This window comes from Lissotriton helveticus, chromosome 4_1 (assembly GCF_964261635.1).
Source record: "Lissotriton helveticus chromosome 4_1, aLisHel1.1, whole genome shotgun sequence".
Classification (NCBI taxonomy): domain Eukaryota; kingdom Metazoa; phylum Chordata; class Amphibia; order Caudata; family Salamandridae; genus Lissotriton; species Lissotriton helveticus.
In genome coordinates, this window is record NC_136063.1 from 1,248,052,490 (window position 1) to 1,248,076,638 (window position 24,149).

The 24,149-nt window shown below is 49.5% G+C and overlaps 1 protein-coding gene across 2 annotated transcripts in view; it reads right to left on the minus strand.

The window, feature by feature from the left end:
* The window catches only part of LOC144829053 (MARVEL domain-containing protein 3-like), a 261,585-nt gene that overhangs the window by 158,795 nt on the left and 78,641 nt on the right, over positions 1-24,149 (minus strand). For both annotated transcript variants that reach the window (XM_078687799.1, XM_078687798.1), the window contains exon 2: positions 21,238-21,512. In XM_078687799.1, the coding sequence (XP_078543925.1) occupies positions 21,238-21,464 (227 nt within the window). In that variant the 5' untranslated portion in view covers positions 21,465-21,512. The remainder of the gene's footprint in view (positions 1-21,237; positions 21,513-24,149) is intronic.

Here is a 24,149-nt window from a genome sequence, read left to right on the forward strand (position 1 = left end):
ATCCCTGCTGATGAGGGGTGATACCCCGAAACACGAGTCCAGGGATGGCGAAGACAGCAGAACACAACTACATTAACCAGAGTCCTTAGGGGCGACACCGCCGGTGTGTGAGTAGTGTGCGACCCCACCCCCTTTTTGATCTTATTTTCTGTTGTCAGGGGTCCTGTACTTATACCCCTAAAGTCTTTGTTCTTTTGGTGCACGTGGGCCCTGAGCCCGGTCTGAACCAGTTCTGGGTGGTTCCTGAGTACTTTGTTTTGTTGGCTGCTTCTTTCCTTTCAGAGTGAGGGGCAGGGTCCTCAGCCGCCCAGCAGGGGGGTGGAGCCAGCATTGTGGAAGGCAGGCACAGCCCTATTCAGGCCCAGGTGCTAACTCCTCCCACCACTCCAGTTGCAATTGCAGTCATTCAGCCTAGTGCTGACTCATCCAGCCTCCTGGGAAATTCCCAGCCCGTCACTCTCAAACCAGACAGTCAATACACAAACAGGCCCAGGCACACAGAAGGGTCAGATAAGAGTACAGCAACTTTCTAAAAGTGCTGTTCTCAACCACAGGATTTAAAAACAACCTTTCCTAAAAAATGTGTTATTAAATTCTGAGTTCAGGGATACTAGATACTTATGTCCTATCTTGTTCCTATGGGAAGAAGTGCTGTTAACCACTGTAGCCAGCATCCCCCATGTTAATCTATTGAGCAAGATAGCCTTACAATAGTGAAAAACGAAAATGGCTGTAATTCACTACCAGAACATGTTACCTGCACCAGTACATGCTCTACCTTTCACATACACTGCACCCTGCCCAGGGGGGTACCTTGGGCCTTCCATAGGGGTGGCTGATGTGCACGAAAAGGGAAGGGTTATACCTGGTCAGTGGGGACACTGAGCAGGAGGACATGGCAGTTCTAAACTGCCCATAGGCACTGCAGTGGCAGGCCTTAGACACCATTTTAGAGCTACTCCTGTGGGTGGCACAATCAGTGCTGCAGGCCCACTAGTAGCATTTGTCATCACCAGCCCTGGCACACTCAGTGCACTTTACTAGGGACTTCATGATGATACAAATATGCCAAACATGTATATCCAATCAGAATAACACTTTACATAGAGAGCATATGGACTTTAGCACTGATCAGCAGTGGTAAAGTGCGCAGAGTCCTATTGCCAACAGCCACGGGTCAGGAAAAATAAGGGAGGAAGAAGCAAAAAGTTTGAGGATGACCCTGCAAGAAGGGCCAGTTCCAACAGTTACATTTTTCAAACTTTGCATGTGAGAGCTGGTAGTGGTCCCAGGAACTACAAACTACTTTCACTGAAAGTTTTACTCCAGTTCAAAAGTGTCAGGTGGTCCAAAGAAGACCCCTTCCTTTTTTAGGGCTCGCCTGCTGATGCGCTTGCGCATAGCTGGCGAAGCTCTATAGTGGCTTATCCAGAGTTTAACCACTGGCGATTCCTTGCAGTGCATGTGCGCTTTTTAGGTCATTGCGCAAGCGCAAGCCCTAAAAAGCGCGTGCACAATGCCACCAGCCGCCTGCCTGCCTGCCTGCCTCGCATTACCACATCAAAGGCAGCCCAGCCTCCCTCCCACAAGCCTCAGACATTCACCCCAGCGTGACTTCTCCTCCCCCCTAATTACATCCCTGCTGTTTACTTCTTTCACGGCCTTCAGCTCCGGATTTATTATGCAGACCATGTCAGTGACTACACCAGAATCTATTCTGCTTTTCATATACTAAATATATCGGTATATAGAATGATGTTAAATCTACAGATTGAAAAAATGCATAAATATTTCTCTGTGCTAAAGCATCCCGTTACGTTGAAATTGTTCTCTTTCTGCAAAATTCTCACGCTATCTTTCTGTTCGCCTCCCTGTCGTCTGTCCTCTGTCTCTGCATCTCCCGCTCTCTCTCTGCTGCCCTTGCAATCCTCCATCCCTCTCGCTGCCCCTGCTGCTGTTTCCCTTTCTCTGCATCTCGCCTGCTCTCTGGCTGTCTCCAGTGACGTGACCCGATCTCTCTCTCTGCCACACTTTGGCTGCTCTCTGACTGTCTTCAGTGACCTCTCTCTGTCGCTGCGCGCCCATCTCTCAGCCGCCCTCTGTCTGTCTAGGCTGCTCTCTGACTGTCTCCAGTGGCCTCTATCTGTCTCTGGTCACCCCTCCTCACCATCACACACCCTCACATCCACTCACCCTCACACCCTCACACACCCTCACATCCACTCACCCTCACACCCTCACCCACCCTCACACCATCACCCACCCTCACACCCCCTCACCCTCGTACCCTCACTCACCCTCACCCCCTCATCCTCACACACCCTCACACCCTCACCCCCCTCACAACCCTCTCACCCTCACCCCCCTCACCCCCCTCACAACCCTCTCACCCTCACTCGCTTTCACACCCCCTCACCCTCACACACCCTTACCCTCACCCCCTCACCCTGACACACCCTGTCACCCTCACACCCTCACCCTCACACCCCTTCACACCACCTCACCCCCCTCACCCCCTCACCCCCTCACCCCCCCACTCACCCTCACACCCCTCACCCTCACACCCCTCACCCTCACACCCCTCACCCTCACACCCCCTCACACCTCCTCACCATCACATACCCTCACATCCTCTCACCCTCACACACCCTCACTCACCCTCACCCACCCTCACCCCCCTCACCCACCCACCCTCACTCACCCTCACCCCCTCACAACCTTCTCACCCACCCTCACACCCCCTCACCCTTGCACCCTCACTCACCCCCTCATCCTCTCATCCTCACACCCTCACTCGCCCTCACCCCCCTCACAACCTTCTCACCCTCACCCACCCTCACACCCCCTCACTCACCCTCACAACCCCTCACTCACCTCACACCCTCAACCACCCTCACACACCTTCACACCTCCTCACACACCCACTCACCCTCACACACCCTTACCCTCACATCCTCTCACCCTCACACCCCCTCACCCACCCTCACACCCTCACCCACCCACACACCCCCTCACCCTCACACCCTCACTCCCCCTCTCCCCTCATCCTCACACCCTCACACACCCTCACCCCCTCACAACCCTCTCACCCACCCTGACCCTCACACCCCCTCACCCTCGCACCCTCACTCACCCTCACCCCCTCATCCTCACACACCCTCACCCCTCCTCACAACCCTCACTCTCTCACCCTCACACCCCCTCTCACCCTCACACACCCTTACCCTCACCCCCTCACCCTCACACCCCCTCACTCACCCTCACACCCCCTCACTCACCCTCACACACCTTCACACCCCCTCACACACCCACTCACCCTCACACACCTTCACACCCCCTCACACACCCACTCACCCTCACACACCTTCACACCCCCTCACACACCCACTCACCCTCACACACCCTTACCCTTACCCCCTGACCCTCACACACCCTCAGCAACCTTCACACTCACACTTCCTCACCATCACACACCCTCACACACCCTCACCCTCACACACCCTCACCCACCCTCACACCGTCACCCACCCTCACACACCCTCACCCTCACACCCTCATCCTCACACACCCGCACTCACCCTCACAACCCTCTCACCCTCACTCACCCTCACTCACCCTCACAACCCTCTCACCCTCACTCACCCTCACTCACCCTCACACCCTCACCCTCACACACCCTCACCCTCACCCTCACACCCCCTCACACGCCCTCACCCTCACCCCCCCTCACTCACACCCTCACACACCCACTCACCCTCACACCCCTCCCCCCTCACACCCCTCACCCTCACACCCCTCACACCCCTAACCCTCACACCCCTCACCCACCCTCACCCTCACATCTCCTTACCATCACATACCCTCACATACCCTCACATCCTCTCACCCTCACATCCTCTCACCCTCACACACCCACCCTCACCCACCCTCACACCCCCTCACCCTCACACCCCCTCACCCTCACACCCTCACTCACCCTCACAACCCTCTCACCCTCACCCACCCTCACACCCCCTCACCCTCACACCCCCTCACCCTCACACCCCCTCACCCTCACACGCCCTCACCCTCCTCACCCCCTCACCCTCACACATAGCAAAACACAATACTGAGTGGTATTGTGTTTTGCTATGCTATGCTTTGTTATGCTATGCTATGTTTTGTTATGCTATGCAATGTCTTGTGTTTTATTATGCTTTGTTTTGCTATGTTTTGTTATGCTATGTTTTGTTATGCTATGCTATGTTTTGTTATGCTATGCTAAGCTTTGTTTTGTTTTGCTATGCTATGTTGTGTTGTGTTTTGTTAAGCTATGCTATGTTTTGTTGTGTTTTGCTATGTTTTGTTATGTTATGTAATGTTATGCTATGCTATGGTTTGTTTTGCTATCCTATGCTTTGTTTTTAATGCTATGCTATGTTTAGTTTTGCTATCCTATGCTTTGTTTTGTTATGCTATGTTTTGTTTTGTTATGCTATGTTTTGTTATGCTATGTTTTGTTATGCTATGTTTTGTTATGCTATGTTTTGTTATGCTATGTTTTGTTATGCTATGTTTTGTTATGCTATGTTTTGTTATGCTATGTTTTGTTATGCTATGTTTTGTTATGCTATGTTTTGTTATGCTATGTTTTGTTATGCTATGTTTTGTTATGCTATGCTTTGTTTTGCTATGCTATGCTATGTTTTGTTATGCTGTTTTGTTATGCTAGGTTTTGTTATGCTATGTTATGCTATGTTTTGTTATGCTATGCACCCACCACACAGCTCCACCCACACAGCTCCACTGATGCACCCATCATCCAGCTCCACCGATGCACCCACCACACAGCTCCACCTACACAGCTCCACTGATGCACCCACTACCCAGCTCCACCGATGCACCCATCACACAGCTCCACTGATGCACCCACCACACAGCTCCACCGATGCACCCATCACACAGCTCCACCGATGCTCCAACTAAGCTCCACCAATGCACCCACCACACAGCTCCACCGATGCTCCAACTAAGCTCCACCAATGCACCCACCACACAGCTCCACCAATGCACCCACTAAGCTCCACCGATGCACCCACCACACAGCTTCACCGATGCACCCACCACAGAGCTCCACCGAGGCACCCACCACACAGCTCCACCGACACAGCTCCACCAATGCACCCACCACCCAGCTCCACCGATGCACCCACCACCCAGCTCCACCGATGCACCCACCACACAGCTCCACCGATGCACCCACCACACAGCTCCACCAACACAGCTCCACCGATGCACCCACCACACAGCTCCACCGATGCACACACCACACAGCTCCACCGAGGCACCCACCATACAGCTCCACCAAGGCACCCACCACACAGCTCCACCGAGGCACCCACCACACAGCTCCACCGAGGCACCCACCACACAGCTCCACCGAGGCACCCACCACACAGCTCCACTGAGGCACCCACCACACAGCTCCACCGAGGCACCCACCACACAGCTCCACAGATGCACCCACCACACAGCTCCACAGATGCACCCACCACACAGCTCCACAGATGCACCCATTACACAGCTCCACAGATGCACCCACCACACAGCTCCACCGAAGCACCCACCACACAGCTCCACCGATGCACCCAGCACCCACCACACAGCTCCACCGATGCACCCACCACACAGCTCCACCGATGCAGCCACCACACAGCTCCACCGATGCAGCCACCACACAGCTCCACCGATGCATCCACCACACAGCTCCACCGATGCAGCCACCACACAGCTCCACCGACACAGCTCCACTGATGCACCCACCACACAGCTCCACCGACACAGCTCCACGGATGCACCCACTACACAGCTCCACCGATGCACCCACCACACAGCTCCACAGATGCACCCATTACACAGCTCCACAGATGCACCCACCACACAGCTCCACCGATGCACCCACCACACAGCTCCACCGATGCACCCACCACACAGCTCCACCGATGCACCCACCACACAGCTCCGCCGATGCACCCACCACACAGCTCCGCCAAGGCACCCACCACACAGCTCCGCCAAGTCACCCACCACACAGCTCCACCGATGCTCCAATTAAGCTCCACCAATGCACCCACCACACAGCTCCACCAATGCACCCACTCAGCGCAACCACAGCATCACTCAGCACCAACACAGCATCACTCAGCGCAACCACAGCATCACTCAGCGCAACCACAGCATCACTCAGCGCAACCACAGCATCACTCAGCGCAACCACAGCATCACTGGTTCAAATATGTTCTTTCAATGTTTCAAGCTGTTTTCAAGCTTTCACGCTTTATTACAAATCACAAAAAGATGTTAATATTTCACTTCTGTTCTTGGATTTTCGTCACAATAAAAAACACTGAACATAATCTTCACAAAAGTTATTTACAAAAGTTTAAGCTATTGCCATTACAAATTAAATAAATTAATTAAGTATTAATTATTTAAAAAAATTAAAAGCCATTGTTATTTGTAATATCAATACATCTAAGTCACGTAAATACAAAACACGTTGCATTACAAATGCTATAGGTGTCACATTTGCGAAAGTTATAACTATTGGCATTGTAAATGACAAAGCAATTAATTTAACTATTTTAAAAAATAACACATAAATAAAAAAATATTCATTTATGAGACCAATAGCTCAAACTTTCCCAATGCGAGCCCTATTGCATTTCCAATGCTTGTTATAAATAGGTTACCACCCACACTTGGGATTCAGTAACCTTTTAATGGTTTTAGACTAGACTTTTGGTTGCCACCCACTGAAATATGTAGTAGAGAATTACAATTTAGCATGGATGCCCAAAACGTGTACCTTCGAAATTCCAATGTGGTATCCATTTGCAGACCCATTTTAGGAGTATGTAATACTAGAGTTGCAAACTCCGAATCTGAGTGTTTACAATTGCTGTACGTTCGACCCATAGATTTTACATCATTTTATTACTGACGGCTTGTTGATAAAATCTTTAACTGGTAATTTTTTTACTGCATGTTTGTTTTCAGTACTAAACATCCCACATGATGAGGTAATATTGCTTAATTGGGCTTGTTGACTATACAAATGTTACCGAATTGTGTTTTATTCTGGTTTTAACTAACGGTGTACAACTATCAGGATCCACACCTAGGCTGAGAAGAGGTTTCACGCAGGGCCATACATGTATTCAGCTCTGTAGGCATGTATAATTCATTTAGGGCCTGTATGAATTACCTATTCTTTTTTTCTCTTCAGAATGATGACAGTTAACTTGTATTACCAGTCCATATGGTGACCTGCTCCAGTTAATGACTTACAGATTTAAACGTTGACAATCCAAACTCGAAAGATTGCCTTTTATGTGAATTCTGTAATATTTTTTGCAATTTTACATTAGACTTTTATGGTTTACAAATAGCACATTGCCATTCCGATGCTTATACAATATGTCACTGTTTTTATTACTATGGTTCTTGAGTAATGTTATTCATAATTAAAATGCAATACACCGGAATAAATATGGTCTCTGTACTATGAAACAGATCATTGTTGCACGCACATTTGAACCTTTTACTGACACATATACAGTAACACGTTTTAAAAAGTATGTGGAGGGCAAACTATTTTCTTCTCTACTTTAATAAGATTGGGGCATCCCTAACTGGTTACTTGGATTATCAAAGGTCCTGCAGGGAAACGAATAAATTGTTGAAAAAATGGGGAAGAAGTTGTGCAAGAGACGAGAATCAGCTCTTAGTTTAAATATAAGCATACCATTGCCCAGATATTTTGTATCTGCATATATCCAATTTTGATAATGGATTGACTAAAACAGAATTTTTCGCACAGAAGCTTGATGTGAAGCAAACCTGCCCTCCATTATGTTGATGATACTGTGTGTTGGATTATACGCAAAATAACTGCAGATTCCGGATAGTGTTGGCACTGCACTTTCCAGACAAAAGGGGTGAAGAAAAATTAGGCAAACATTAAAGTATTGGCTTTTTGGTGTAAGAACCACAGGAACTTTTGTTGTGTTCAAAGAAAAAGACTTACAATGAGAGTATGAGCAGTTTTCAGTGTAAGAGCACTGCTGAGAGGTTATTCGCTTATTTTCAGCTCATAATCTTCTGATGACCCTGCAGGGTCAATGCAAAGCTCTCCTGCTCTACAAATACAGCAACCCCATACTGCCCTAAAATGTAAGGGTTTACATAGCTTTTATAAAACACTCTCGTTCATACCTCGCAGAGCACCGTGGAGCACACACAGTAAACATCAAAGACACACTCAGCTCAGCTATTGTCACAGTAACTGAAAGAGAGCAGCAGATATCTATTTAGGTTTCCAGAGAATTTCTTTATGTTGCACAGAAAAAAAATACAAAGTATTGCAATCCGAGACCGTTATATACAGCACCACCTAAATATAAAAACAAACTATATTAAACAAAGAACGAGCAAAAATCAGCTTCAATGTTTTGCATCCTGACATCCGATTAAACATTAACTGCCAGGCATATTAATCAGTCAGTCAGTCAAAAATCTTTATTTCGATTAATTAAAATCATAAAAGAAATAAACAATACATACATACATCCACCACACATAAAATAGTTAAATAATTAAAAAGGATTAAATAAGCATTCATTTGTTATCGTTCATGTATGTACACTATTTACAATACGTAGGTCAAACAATTAATAGGCCAGTGTTTAAAACAAACCCTTTAGCTCATATCAAAGAAAGTGGGGTACAATATTTACAATTTAAAGTGCATCATTATATTTCTTTAGGTTTTAAAAACCATAAACCCCCTCTACATCCTTCTATGCTGTTACATGCAGATAAGTCTTTTATTATTTACCCTGGCTGCAGCCACCAAAAAACTTGCTACGCTGAAGATGACACGCACGCTACTTAGCATTTGCAAATGTAAGAGCGCGGGCCTTACTTGAACAAATCCAGCTTCTCGTAGTATAGGGTATAAGAATTTTTTACGTGCCTTGGAAAAGTGCTCACAAAACATTATAAGATGGAGTGTGTCTTGTGTGGAAAAAATGTCACAGGAGCATGGTGCGTTGTCTTCCAGTTTCCCCCATTGCGGGAATGTGCCCAAGGTGAAATGTATTATATTGAACCTAAATCTAATCAGCAAAAAGCAATGAAATGGCTTAGTGACGATCTTCAGATAAGGTTCAATAGATGGGGAAGTCTGTAAAACATAAAATGATTCTCGCACCCGGTTTTTTAAGCTCCAACTCCTCCCTTTCCGCCTCCAGCATGATCCGGAAATTGTATTTAATCCAACCCAAATCCTCTTTCTTAATTCCCTCTGGGGATGTATATAAATCAGGTCGTCCCAGTCTGACGCACGCCGCTCTAACGTACGCCAGCCATGGGATTCTATCTGCCTTCTCGAGGGCTAGACAATCATTTAGGATTAGGTGATTAAGAGAAATCTCCTCATTGAGCCACAAATCAATGGGGCCGCTTTTAGATGGTCTATGATATAGCCCATACCTAATTCGGAGTGCACGGAAAATGTCAGGGACGACTGGGGTACCGCTAACAGGGATCTAAGGAACCTGTTTTCTACTACTTGTATTATACCCATAGGTGCGTAACCCCATATAGCAGCCCTATAAGAGGCGATCGCACAGCACTTGGATTTGTATATTTTGAGCATAGCCTCCATGGGCCTTGCTCCCAACCTCTTAGAGAAGCTAAGCAGGGCTGTTGTAGATCTTGCAACAACATTACACTTCTGCTGGGGGCCCCAGTTGCCTTTCTCATCGAAAAGCACACCCAAATAGGTGAACACTGGGACCCTCGTTGCTTCCGCGCCCAAACAAGTAAAGGTTTTAACCTTACTATTCTTCCTGTGAGCCCCAGCAATCATTACATGAGATTTGTTACTATTGACTTTTAGGCCAAGGGACTCCATGAAACTGCCGAAATGATCCAGCAGCCTCTGTAGGCCCAGACCTGTGCGAGCAATTAAAACAGCGTCGTTCGCATACAGGAGGACCGGAATACCCGATCCCCCGATACGCAGAATATCTACACTAGCCACAGCCAGAGATTCTTCAAGGGCATTAATGTAGATCGTAAAAAGGAGGGGGGCCAAAATGCAACCTGGTCTGACCCCCCTGCCTGGAGCTAAATTGACCAGTACACCGGCCTTCCTGCGTGACCCTAACGGCGGCAGAGAGGTCCTGGTGAAGATCACTAATAAAATTAACCAAGGATGCCTCTATACCTATTTCACGCAGGATTCGCCATAGTTTAGAACGATTCACTAAATCGAAGGCCGATGATAAGTCCATGAACCCCAAGTATAAAAGACCTTCCTTTGCTATCGTATATTTGCCTATAAGGAGGTGTAAATTTAAGCATTGGTCCATGGTACTTCTGTGTTCTCTAAAACCATACTGGAGATTAGAAAGCACCCCCCTGCCCGACATCAAATCTCCCAGTTTCAAGGGGCGTGGCTTGGACGCTGACCGAGATGGCGGCGTGAGCGATCAGCTCCGCGCCAGGTCCCACTACTCATCCTGAAATAACCACGGATCTTACCCCCTGAGTGGCATTTTGGCGGCTCCTGACGAAGCGGGACCAGGGGGGCTTGATTGCGGCGCTGTGGTTGCCAGGACGCGGCTTTTCCGACGTGTCCCGGGTCCCGGCGGAGCAGTGGTCAGACAAAGAAAGATGGCGGCGCCGGGAGCCTGACGGGGCTCGGCTCGGCTGGCAGAAGGCTCCAGACGGACGAGAGCTGAGGAGCGGAGTGCAGGGCGAGGGACGGAGCGAGGACTGCTCCGGTGCTGACTGCGGCGGGCTGGCGGCCGCTGCCGTCCGGGGGCCGGGCGGGCGTAGCGCCCATCCCCCCGCCTTCCTGCGCTGCTGACCGGGCAGGGTGCGGCGCCCCTGGAGCCCGGAGGGATAAACGGAGGTGGTGGCGGCCGCAGCTGGGACCCGTCCCTGGGGCCCTACGACGATCCCCCTTGCCGGGTGAGTGGAGGAGGCGGGCCTGCGGCCCGACGGTGGGCGCAGTGCTGCATTGCGGGGGGCTGATCTCCCTCTCCCCCCGAGACATCGCTGGCTATTGCGGAGGCAGAGGGGCGGCAATGGCCCATTGAGGGACGCGGGCGCTGGCTTGGGAGGACTGGGGCCAGAGGAGTGTCCTTCAGGCGCTGCTGGGCTGCCTGCTGCGGGTTGGAACCGGACACGCTTGCACCCTGCGGTGCATATTGGAGGAGGGAGACCCGGCTTGGGGAAAATCGCCGCCTGGGTGAATTTGGGCCCCTGTGCTACCAGCCCGCATCTGCCTTGCACCTCCCACTGGCTGCTGGCATTCTTCTGCTGAGGCCTAGAACCGTGGATAGCACCCTGCCGAGTGTGCTGGTAGTGCCTTGAATTTGTGGGCCCCTACGGAACTTTGGCCTCAAGGACTGGACGACTCTGGTGACCGGCTAGCCGTACGATAGGGGACGAAATATCGATATTGTAGCGATTCCGGAGTAGAGTTGTGGGAGCCAAGATGGCCGCTACTGGTGGACTGCCCGAAGTGCTTACCCAACTCCAAGATGGCAGGGCACCTGCTCCCTTGGACGCACTGACTCCGGAATTGCGGTTGTATAAACGGCTAGATAGTATACTGGACGCGATCGCTGCCACGAAAGAATCCCTGCATCAGGACATTGCGCAGGTCGCCACGGGGCTGGGACTCCTCAAAGCAGATCATGCGAAGCTCGCTGACAAAGTGAAAGACAACGAGCAACTACTGCAGGAATTGAAACCGGCGGTGGTCACTGCGGAACACAAACTGGTGAATATAATGAGCCGCTTGGAGACCCTAGAAAAACGGGCGGAGGATGCAGAAAGTCGCAATCGGAGGAATAATGTAAGGGTTGTAGGCCTTCCGGAGAAAATTGAGGGGGATGATGCTGTGGCTTACATGGAGAACTGGTTTACTACGGTGGTGGCGCCGGAGGGCCTCTCTCCCTTCTTTTCACTTGAGCGGGCGCACAGGGTCCCGGCTCGACCGCCTCAGCTGGGTCGACCTCCCAGGCCAATGGTGATAAAGTTGCTGCACTATAAGGATCGGGACCTCCTGATACAGAGAGCACGCTCACAGGGCCCCTTTCAGGTGGAAAACAGCAAGGTCACGATATTCCCGGACTACACTCAGGAGGTCCAGAGAAGTAGAGCGTCCTTCCTGCCTGTGAAGAAGGAATTGAGAGATGAGGGAATCCAGTACTCGTTGCTCTTCCCGGCCAAGCTGAGAGTAATCCTGGATGGTACGACTCACTTCTTTCTAACCCGGACGAGGCTTGGGCATGGCTTGAGCTTTACCGTGCTGGAACTGACCGCGCTGGCAAAAGCGATGGGTCCGCGCAGCAGCCCCTCCGGATCAGAAAATCTCAGCGTATCCGGAAACGGAATAAACTTAAGATTGCGATGCAGAAGGCACAAATGGAGGCGGACAGGAAGAGCGCGCTGGCGGCAACTGCGATCATCACGGGGTCGCAACTGGAGAAGACGCTGGAAGGATCTGACTCTGCTGAAGAAGGATTGAAAACGGGAGGGGATGAATCGGACGTGGAGAGCACGAGGGGTCCGGAGGTCACTCCACAGACGGCAGAGGGACTGTTTAACGAGTGAGGTACCGGGGCGCGGCCCAGCTGTGACTTTTACGAGGCCGTGGCCGCTCTGGTCGCTATGTGTACACTCAGGGGGGAAACTAAGACCACAATGTGGGACTAAGGGTGTGGGGTGGGGGCTCCGCTGTTTCTGGGTCGGGCGCTGATCCACCCTCTAGAGGCCCATAAGGCCTTCTGTGGTAGAGTCCGCAGAGTAGTGTGATGTGTGTTATGTTACCAGTTTGGAACGGGGCTGAAGCTGGGTTATTAAGCCCTGTCCTGGGGAGAGGGGTTAGGGGGATTTTGTTGAGAGTTGGGGTTAGGGGATCCAACTGCTGCTGTGTGTGGGGTGTTGAACTAGTGCTGATTTTGAACAGAAATTGCTGCTATGGAGATGTTACCCGAGTTAAAATGCCTCTCGTGGAATGTCCGTGGTCTCAGGACGATGGTGAGACGTCACAAGGTGCATGCCCACTTAGTGCGGCGTGGTGTTCAGATTGCTATGCTGCAGGAAACCCACTTGACTGACAAAGAATGCACTGCACTGCAGAGAAGGTGGCGGGGGCAGGTGTTTGGGACCACGTACTCGGCGTTTGCCAGGGGTGTGTTGATTTGGGTAAGAGCTGGGATACCGTTCCAGGTTGTGTCCAGGCGGGTGGATCCGGAAGGTAGATATGTGGTGGTGGAGGGGAGGTTGTACGGTCGGGAAGTAACGCTATGCAGTGTGTACGCCCCTAATACAGACCAGGCCTTATTTTTTGACAGACTAACGAGCTCACTAGCGCATTACCTGGCGGGCCCCATCATTTTGGGAGGGGACTTTAATTCAATCACTAATGTAGATCTGGACCGGTCCCATCCGCCACTGACCGACTCAACAGTGCGCAGGTTGGCTACCCAGAGGAAGGAGTGGCAAGAACGTTGGGGATTGTTAGATGTGTGGAGAGAACAACATCCTGCAATGAGAGACTATTCCTTTTTTTCAGCATTACATGCATTACATGTGAGGATAGACTCGATACTCTGTAGTGATCACCTGGCCGCCCTGGTTAGGCACACGGAATACTTAGTTAGAACCATCTCAGATCATAATCCCTTACTGATGTCGGTGCAGTGGCAGCAGGTGAGATCGGTGATTCCCACGTGGAGGCTACAGCCAAACACACTGGAGGATCCGGTGTTTAGCGATGCTGTCCAGCAGGGAATAGAACACTATTTCAGGGAGAATGAGGGCTCGGCAGCGACAAGACTGGTGGAGTGGGATGCGATGAAAGTGGTGGTGAGAGGAGTGTGCATGGGCAGGTTTGCTAATGTGCGGTCATCGCTTTTGACTGACCTGGTGAGGGCGGAAAGTGTGCTGAGGGGATTGGAGCAGCGTAGACCTGAACGACCGGAATTACAGGCGCAGCTGCTTGAAGCCAAGGAATTAGTGGCGAGGGAGACCGAGCGGCTGCGGTGCTACGATTATAAGCTGTATATTACCAAGGTGCATGCAGAAAGGGACAAGGTTGGCACGCTCCTGGCCAGGCTAGCTAATCCGGAGCCTAGGGGGTGCCCGATAATGAGCATACGGACGGAGACGGGAGACATAGCCTACTCGCAGTCAGTGGTCCTATCACGCTTCGCGTCATATTACACTGATCTATATGAGTCCCAGCTCACGGTGGACACGCCTGAAATACGTGCGTATCTGGAATCTATCGCTTTACTGGTACTAGCTGCCGAGGATGCGGAGGATATAGGGGGACCCATAACGCTGGCGGAGATTAAACTGGCTATTAACCGGATGGCCAAAAACAAAACGCCGGGCGTCGACGGGTTGCCCATAGAATTTTATGTGAAGTTTATTGATGTATTAGCACCTAGGCTGTTGGTAGTGTACTCGGAAGCGGGACAGAAGGGACACCTACCCGACACGATGAGGGAGGCGCTGGTGGTTCCGTTGCTGAAACCTGGCAAGGAGGCGCTGGATGTGACGTCCTACCGACCCCTGTCCATGCTGACAGTGGACTACAAGATTCTAAGTCGTATCTTGGCTGCCAGACTTCTGCCGCTCATGACCAGGCTGGTTCATGCCGACCAGGCAGGGTTTATCCCTACCAGGAATACATCCATGAATATACGCCGCCTACTGCAGATATTGGACGGTGCTAGGTGCTCGCCTCATGATCTAGTGGTGTTATCTGTTGACATTGAAAAGGCTTTCGACAGCCTTGAGTGGCGGTACCTAGATGAGGTGCTGGCGAAGTTCGGCCTCGGGGAGGGATTCCGACGGTGGACGAGGGTGCTGTACTCGTCAGCCACGGCGAGGGTGCGACTGGGGCCTTCAATTTCTTCAGCTTACCCGGTGCATAGGGGTACGAGGCAGGGATGCTCGCTTTCTCCTCTGCTGTTTGCATTGGCAATGGAACCTTTGGCAGCACTGGCGAGAACGGGCGTGATGTTTTGCGGTGTGACGCAAAAAGCAAAGTCGCACCATATATCACTGTACGCGGATGATCTACTGCTGTACTTGGCCGATCCTGAACGGGCGCTGGAGGGAGCTGTAGCCATGCTATCAAGATTTGGAGATATGTCGGGCCTTAAGGTGAACTGGACCAAGACCTGTGTCTTTCCTCTGCGGGAGGGCACGCGCTGCCCCCCTCTTGAGATGGCAGTGCTCTGGGAACCTTCCAGCTTCACTTATTTGGGTGTCCGCATATACCATGAGACCACGAACCTATTGGACGGCAACGTGGGGCGCTGCCTACGCGCGCTGCGGGGCTGTGTAAACTTCTGGGCCTCTCTCCCCTTATCTGTGCTGGGCCGGGTGGCGCTTTTGAAAATGGTGGCACTTCCTAGGCTACTTTATTACTTCAGGACCTTACCGGTGTGGATACCGCGGCGAGTGTTTAAGGATTTACAGATGTTGGTGACCGGCTTTCTGTGGGGCCAGAAACGGCGCAGAGTGGAGTTGACGACTCTGACTAGGCCTAAGCTGGAGGGGGGGATGGCGGTCCCTGATTTTGAATTGTACTATCTGGCAGCTCAACTACAGGTACTGACGCAGCATGTGGCCAGGGAATTCAGGGGCCCGGGCGTCGATAGGGGGCTGGGTATCCAACAGCATGTCTTATCATTCATAGTCATGCAACAGAAACTGGAGATGAAGGACCTAACGCTGGAAGAAAGGACGCTCAGACTCTGCTGGAACAGGAGTCTGAAAAGAGCGAATATCTCCCGAGCGTACGCACCTGAGATCCCGCTAGGGATGCTGACCGCGCTACCACATGGGGGCGATTGGTCCCCGCTATCGGACTGGGAGGAACTGGGGCTGCAAATGGTTGGAGATCTTTACATTGAAGGGACACTAGCCCCCTTCCGGGAGGTGCAGGACCGATTTGGTCTGCCGGACGGGGATTTCCTGCTGCATGCGGCAGTGATTGCAGCGATGCAGAGACACTGGAAGGGGGGGCTGGTGGAACCGGAGACAAACATGGCGTGTCAATACACAGTTATGGCCGCGGGCACTACCAAGGCGGTGACCTGCCTCCATAATAGACTGCAGCGCGAGGGATTGGCACCACTACTGGCGCTTAAAGCAAGATGGGAGGACAGCATAGGTAAGCCCATTCCGGATGCGGTCTGGGGCCATGTTTTAGAGCGAACCTGGAAGGGAACTAGGAATGCCCGTTTCCAGCAGGTACATTTCTTCGTCATCCATAGAGCTTACCTGACCCCGGAGAGGATAGCGCGATATTTTCGGGTCCAGGATGCCGTGTGCCCGAGATGCTTGGCACTTGAAGCGGACTTAGATCATTTGCTGTGGAGGTGCCCTAGACTAGGGCCGTACTGGCATGAGGTGGGAGAACTCCTAAACACGGTTACAGACAGAGAGGTGGACTTCGACATGGCTGCGTGCTTGCTGCTATGGTTCCCTCACACGAAGAGGACGAAAATCAACATGCAAATTTATTGATCTGGGCCTAATGCTGGCCCAGAGGGAGATTACCTGGCACTGGAAATCTAAGGAAGGGCCATCAGTGGGGCGGTGGAAGACTGAGTTGTTGAAATGGGCGGGCTGTGAAAGTATTGTTAGAATGCGGCAGGCTACCAAGAATGACAATGATAAATGTATGGACATGGCGAGAGCATGGGAAGCGATAGTGCAAGCGCTGCGCGACCATATGGCAGGGGATGAGACGGATGATGGCGAATGATAACTGGCAAGGACTACATGGAGCATTACTGCACAGCAGATTTTCCTGAGTGGTGTCATGATGGGGTTTTATTGCCATTTGGCTACACTCGCACTAGCAGCAGTTGAGTTCTGTAAGGGGGGGGAGGGAGCAGGACACTCATCTAGAGATAGATAGGTACACCGCTCGGGCCGAGGAGTATCGGGCGCTGGGATCTAGTAGGGGATGGTAGTATAAGGGTTTACGGCGCCCGTCCTTAGGGGTCGGTGAGGTACACGGACTTTCTTCTACAAGCTGTTCACCATTAGCACGCATGATAGGTCCACATCATGATAGATCCAGCACTGATACTGGCTCCGAAATCTCTAGTTGTAAATGGGTTGTTAGGGGAGTTGTTGTTCAGGGGGTTGAAAAAGCGGAAACTATACATTGTGGGTGACTGTCCATCTAGGCCTGGCGGGCACATTGGCATTTTCTTCTTTGTATGACATACCACGCCGCCTGACCTCCGGGTTGTGGGCTGAATGGCTGTGTACGATAGCCTGTCCAGATGTTATGTTCAATGATGCGCCAGGTGCACTGGCTGTCCTGACCTGGGACCTGTTTTCTGAATCCGCAATAAAAACTTCTTTAAAAAAAAAAAAAAATCAAATCTCCCAGTTTCTGTAAAATTACTCTGCCCAAGATTTTTACAGCAGAGTCTAGCAGGGAGATTGGCCTGTAGCAGGCAGGGTCCCCTCTATTCCCTTTTTTAAAAATAGGGACTATGACCGATGTGGCCCAAGAAGGTGGTAATTGCAAACACAACAGTGATGGACAGAATGTGGATCAATGTCACACATTCACCCCAGTCCAAGGATCTGGGCCCAAATCCATCATTTTTCCACTCCACACCACCCTGGGTTAGACAATGGCGATATGCAAATCAGCGCTGACCCTGTGCCCCATGGGAACAGTCCAGTCCGAACTACAAAAGCCATGTCCTTCCCAGAACGGAAACAAGCATCCGAGGACCGGCCCGGTTTCAAGGTAACACCTCTCATCAGCCCGGCTAGCTTGATTCCAGTGGTGTGGAGTGCCTGGGACTCACGTCTGAGCATCCCCAGTACACTTAGAGCGGTAATTGCAAACACAACAGTGATGGACAGAATGTGGATCAATGTCACACATTCACCCCAGTCCAAGGATCTGGGCCCAAATCCATCATTTTTCCACTCCACACCACCCTGGGTTAGACAATGGCGATATGCAAATCAGCGCTGACCCTGTGCCCCATGGGAACAGTCCAGTCCGAACTACAAAAGCCATGTCCTTCCCAGAACGGAAACAAGAAGGTGGGACACGCACTAAAGATGATGCAGTAAACACGTTAGTTAGGATCTTCGCCCAGAAATTTGGATACATAATATAGAGGTCAGCAGGTACCCCATCGGGGCCTGGCGCCTTATGTTTGGACGTGTCTCTAATAGCCCTTTCTACCTCAGCTAATTCAAATTTAACAGGGTTCGTAAACCGAGCGGTAACGGCGCTAACTGATAGTGACTCCCTATGCTCCTTATCATAGATAGTCCTAAAATGTTGGAGCCAACTGGCATCGGGAATTACACAGTCGTTGTCTAAGTTCTCATTTTCGGAGAAGAACGGCTGATTTATAGTGGACCAGAACTTCCTACTATCCCTTAGTACATCAATGGATTGAAGGTTGTCCCAAGCCTCCTCTTTTATTTTGCGTTTACGCGTACTAATTGCGAGTTTATACGCCTTGCGGAGAGAAGCTACTAGGACCCTGTCCCTCGGACTCTTCTTGAGGGCCTTAAGAAGAGCCCCATGGGCCCTCGAGCAAGAGTCATCAAACCATTTATGGGCTTTCCTTGTATGTGGTCTACTATCCATCTGTAAATTCTTAGCACTTAGCCTACATACTGCTACATAGGCTGTTTTGGTTTCCGTGCCCGGAGCGGAACCATCCAGACGGATGGCAAGGTTAGCCTCTGCTTTGATAGCTAGGTCCTCAAAAAAAGCCTCGGGAACTACAGTGTCCCATTTGATGCGTCTACCTTGATCTTTTGAAGATAAATTCCACTGGCTCCCCCCCCCTGATTCAATGATGTCAAACGTGCCCCCCAACTCAACTTCCAATGAAAGCGGGTTGTGGTCACTGAAGGTCGACAGCACCACTCTGTACACCAACGTCTTGGCCAAGACTAAAAGGGATAAAAAAAATATATTCGATGACCGACTTTGCTCCCCGTCCTATAAAGGTGGGGACCCTCTCCCTCCCCTCTACCTTACCTGATTCAAATAGATTCAAATTAGAAAGTAGTTCCGCAAGAGCTTCACCCTGTTTACTATGCTCGAAATGGGGAACTCCCCCACTCAATGACCCAACATGTTCAACTCCGTAACAGTCCCATAAACAGGGATGTATGTTAAAATCTTGTAGAAGTAACACTTCTGGTACACAAATCTGATTAAGCTTGTAGACTGACAGAAATTGATCCAGGACGCTAAAATGCTCCTTCTGATGTAAGCCTTCCATGGCATTGTATACATTTATTAACAGATATTTCTGGTCGGAGACAGTCCATTCATCTATTAAAAAAATTTCAGACTACGCATCAAATTTTTTAAAAGTGCCAGCAAGGTTTAACAAAATAAGAAAAAGCAAGCCCCCCCTTTGGCCTCCCCACATTTCCTGGGACCGCAGGGATAGTAAAACTATGGTAACCGTCCAAAATAAAGCTGGAAACGCCATCCCAAGTTTCCTGAAAGGTAAGAATGTCAAACTGCCTTATAAACTTCAGCCATATGGGGTCTGTGCTTTTAGATCTAATACCTGCCACGTTCCAGCTCAGAAGTTTACATAAAGCGGTCTGTCTTATTGCTGTGTGACTTGTGGCACCTGCCTCGACCCCCTGCCCTATATTTCCGGTAGGTAGTCAATCGTTCAACTCCATCTGAGACAGAGGAGAGAAACGATTGGAAAATCCTAACTCCCCCCCTAAGTTGAAAGCGTGCCGGGGACACAGGTACTATGATAGTAGGTGCAATTTCCCCCCCGTGTGGTAACCCCTGTGCAGATCTCAACTGCGGGCTTTCAAAGGCCTGGTATGATGACATATGCTTATTGTTAAGGGGAGGGTGTTCTCAGTTAGATGGCTGCTGAAGTCTATGAGGCTTAATTGGGGGGATAAAAAACCCAGAGGGAGTGGTCTGATGCCCTTTCATATTAATCAATCTGAGAAAGACAAAGTCTGTGCATTTCCCTTCTCCGTCTCTTACCATATTTAGGCCACGGCACCCAAGGGAGGGCTATTTCCTGCAGTAAAATACTCATTTCTACTTTTGAAAGTTAAAATATCTTTCAGTGATTTATCGCAACACAATCACAGCCCCATTAACAAATGGGCAGAAGCACAACCTTTACCGTGTGAGAATGGCAGAATGGTCACAGACACAGCATGTCACACCTACTTTGCTGTTCTTATTTGTCCAGGTGGACATTACATCAGGTTGAACATGAATTTGCCAGACATCATTTCAGGAGATGTCCTAGGGATACCTTAGGCAAGAAACTGCAATATTTTCCCTGGAGTGCGAAAGCAACCAGTGAAAAAAGAGAACATATAGAAGAACCTGACATTCACACCTCAGGGAAGGTGTGATCTGTCAAGGCTCCCCTGCTCTCAAGGTTCAGAGATACCATGAGCCCACACCTCTCACCCCCAAGCCGCAGCTGTACATATATGGTAGCTCAGAGGGGGAAATCCTGAGCACCCTGAGTACAGTGGAACAGACATGTGGTTACAACCCACTTAGAGCTAGCTTAATCACACTGTCTTGCCACTTGATAGTGTTGGTATCTCTAGCGAATGTAGGGTTTCCACCATGTGAAGGCAGAATCCACATATCCACTCCATCTTTTAATTACGCCTAGGTGCAGGATGCCAGGCTATGTCCTTCTCCCCAAGGTCAAATTTCTATTATATTCAATGATCTGTGGGTAATGCTTTGAAAACAAAACATCGTAAAAATTACAAAACATTGTGTAAATAAAGGACTGATACAATGTATGTTTCGAATGGTCAAATCAAGGCATATTCCTCATCTAAATTAAAGTACCTGAGGAAGTTACCTTGCTCAATTCTGGATGTGCCACTTGTAAATCCTGCAGATGTACATTTAATACACGTGTTCTATTTTAAAGGCAGAAGGCTTCCTATAAAAAATAAACTTAACTCTGCTATAACTCAAGGGGGTGTAAATTGCTGAAAAGGGGTGGCCCCTGCATTGTGTTTTAGGGCTGTCTCCATCAAGTCTCTCCTTTTATTTCTTAAGCTTCTCTACTTTTATTTCTTAAGCAATTCATTCTTATAAATAACAAAATATGTTGTTGCAGTGATTACCTTCCATTTGAAGGATGCGGCTTTCGATCTCTCCTGTCTGCACTGTCTGGCCGATGACTCTCTCGGTTTCGGTGCAGCTGGTCCCGTGGAGTGTCCCGCCCTCCGTGCTGTTTTTCCCGGTGGTTATTTTGATATCTTTTTGGTCTCTCATGATGCGGTTCCTGGTCTCGTGATTTGTTGGAAGAAGGGCCTCTGTCAGTTCGGATACTTCTTTCAGAGTAAGCCATCTTTGTCCTCCCACAAAAAAGTATGTGTTCTTCTTGAAGTAATCAGCTCTACCGGGGATGAGAAATGTACAGGTTACTACTGATATTGCTAATTTTGAAAGCAAATTACAAGTTACAGCGCCACAGCGTCTAATTTTAATCACTGCAGGATTTTCATGACTACCATTAGTCAAAGAATCACATTTAAATTCGTACTCTATATGTATCTCATATGGCTATCTTTAAAAACAGACATGTGGCACAACCAGGCAATCAACTGTGTACAACAATTCTGTGGACTGTTACAGAAGGAGTTGTTCTTGTCCAATACTAGATGGATTTACAACAGAACTCGAATAATTTCCTCTCAGGAATGGCCCATGTGAAAACATATTAATGTAGCTATGTTCCTCAGATTAACCTAGCCAGTAATGGTGTGGAATGAAAAAGAAACGCCCAGTTATAGAGTTACCAGACATTCTACCACATTGTACCATTAGACAGAATTCTGGTAAAAACAGAAGGTATTGCTTTAATCTTGAACATCGCCTGCTAATTTCACAAAGTCTGGTAGACTTTTGCTATCAGTGGAATTTAGCAGTAATAACCGTCAAAACAGTTGTGTAAACATGCAATTGCACTAGGAATTCCCCAAGACTCTGGAAAAGGTGAAGATAAATTGGGAAGTGGCTGCATGTAATGCTAATACTAGACATCTATTCCAAAACATTTTACTTCTTGATTTACATATTTTACATTGATGTATAGATGTTTTAGTGAGTTTGCCTGACTAGCTGAAGATCACTGGAATTAACCAAAATCCAAATCTAAAACCTTGAACCTCAGTGGCTGTGTTTAACCAATATCATAAGGCAGCTCAGATCCCCAGGATATAGCGGCATGGATTAGCAAATTTAGCGGCACAAAAAAGGAAATTTAGCGGCACAAATATGGAAATTTAGCGGCAATTTTGCGGCATTTTTTTGGGCCATTTTTCCTACAACAAACACAGATATCTTTGTTTTTGAGTTATTTAGCAACATGAAGCTATGAGACTCTATTGCTGCTGCTTTCTGTCCCGAAGGGAGACAAGAGAAGGCACAAGCGTACAGGAGATGTGCACGTGTACGGACAGGAGATGTGCATACCATATGCATGTACATCTCCTGTCCCCGGAGGCTGGCAGCGCCTTCAAGCTCTTTTATGCATAAAGACTTCATTTTACTACACAAAATGAACCCCTTCTTCTCAGGTGGAAAAAGTGACATGTGTGCAGGTTACAAAAGCGTACAAAGTACAATAGAGGAATAATACTGCAATACATGAAGGACACTCAAACACAAGAACAAACGTTACGTAGGCAATGGTGGCACTTGTGCAAGTATCAAAAGCAAACAAAATGTAAGAGGTAGCAAACAGTGTGTTACAAAAGAAAAGTGACGCGTGCATAGTACAAAAAAGTACCAAACACAGGTAAAAGGGTAATATTGCAATAAATGGCAGACTCTCAAACCACAAGAACACACTGGGAAGGCACTTCCATAGTCATGGAGGATAGAAATGTACTCTGGGTCCGGAGGATGAAACAAGGCTTGATCCTGCGTCCTCGCTAAATATGAATCTTGTTAATGCTCAGTGTGGCCGTAGGGTTAGGTGAAGAGGGCTACCCCACCACGGCCTGTGGTGTGTAGCCCAGCATTTATTCTTACACATCCACCTGAGTGCTAGGCTGATGTTGGTTCTTTAAAAGACCAGCCAGGGTCCTTACACCCCTAGTTGGCGTAGCCAGCCGAGCAAGCAGCACAATGATGCCTGCTTTGCGGGTGTTGGGTGTATAAGTGAGAGCAGTGTGCAGCACAGCGCGAGGGATGCTGATAAGCTGCCTGATAAGCTGTGCTGTTGCTTATATGTCTTCTATTTTCGGAAGCTGCTGCCTTTGCTAGTTCTAGCATCAACCTGTCACTGCCGGCCCCAGCACCCCACCTGCAGGACCGCACAAGTGACAGATGCCGTGTCTGCATCACTCCCGCTTCAGGACACAACTCCCCAGGGTCGCGCCCTTTAAAGCAAGGACTCTCTGCTGACACACACTAGAAATACTGTTTGTTATGAAAACAAAGAGGCATACCCAGGCACTGAGTTAGGGATCAAGGGAGCTGGAGCGAGGCAGAGCAGGGAGTAAGGGGCGTGGTTTCAAGGCTAATGGTTATTGGGTATTGGTTATAATTGGTGCGTGCATTTGCCACTATTATTTATGGCATGTGCAAAACAGTGGCAGGCTCAAAGAGCTTCAGCCCCCCTCCCTCCCCCGGAGTGTTTGTCAGCCCGGGCTGAGACAGCCCCGGGCTGGCGGCCGTCTTGTCTTAAGGCAGCTGCAGGGGGGGGATGAGGAGGGGGTGTGAAGTTCCTACAGCAATAGGCAGAGTGGAGGGGCAGGGGGCTCGAAGGGGTGAAAACAGAACAAAGCCTAGTTAACAAGTGAATGGTCTTTTAAAGACCTGTTAAGTACTCGGGTGGAGCTGCCTTAAGACAAGACCGCCGCCAGCCCAGGGCTGTCTCAGCCCGGGATGACAAACACTCCGGGGGAGGGAGGGGGCTGAAGCCCTTTGAGCCTGCCACTGTAGTCAAAACATTCATGCCTTCAGTGTTTTGGGCGCATTTTCTAAATTTCGCGGGCAGTTTTGTAAAAATCGCGGCATTTTTACA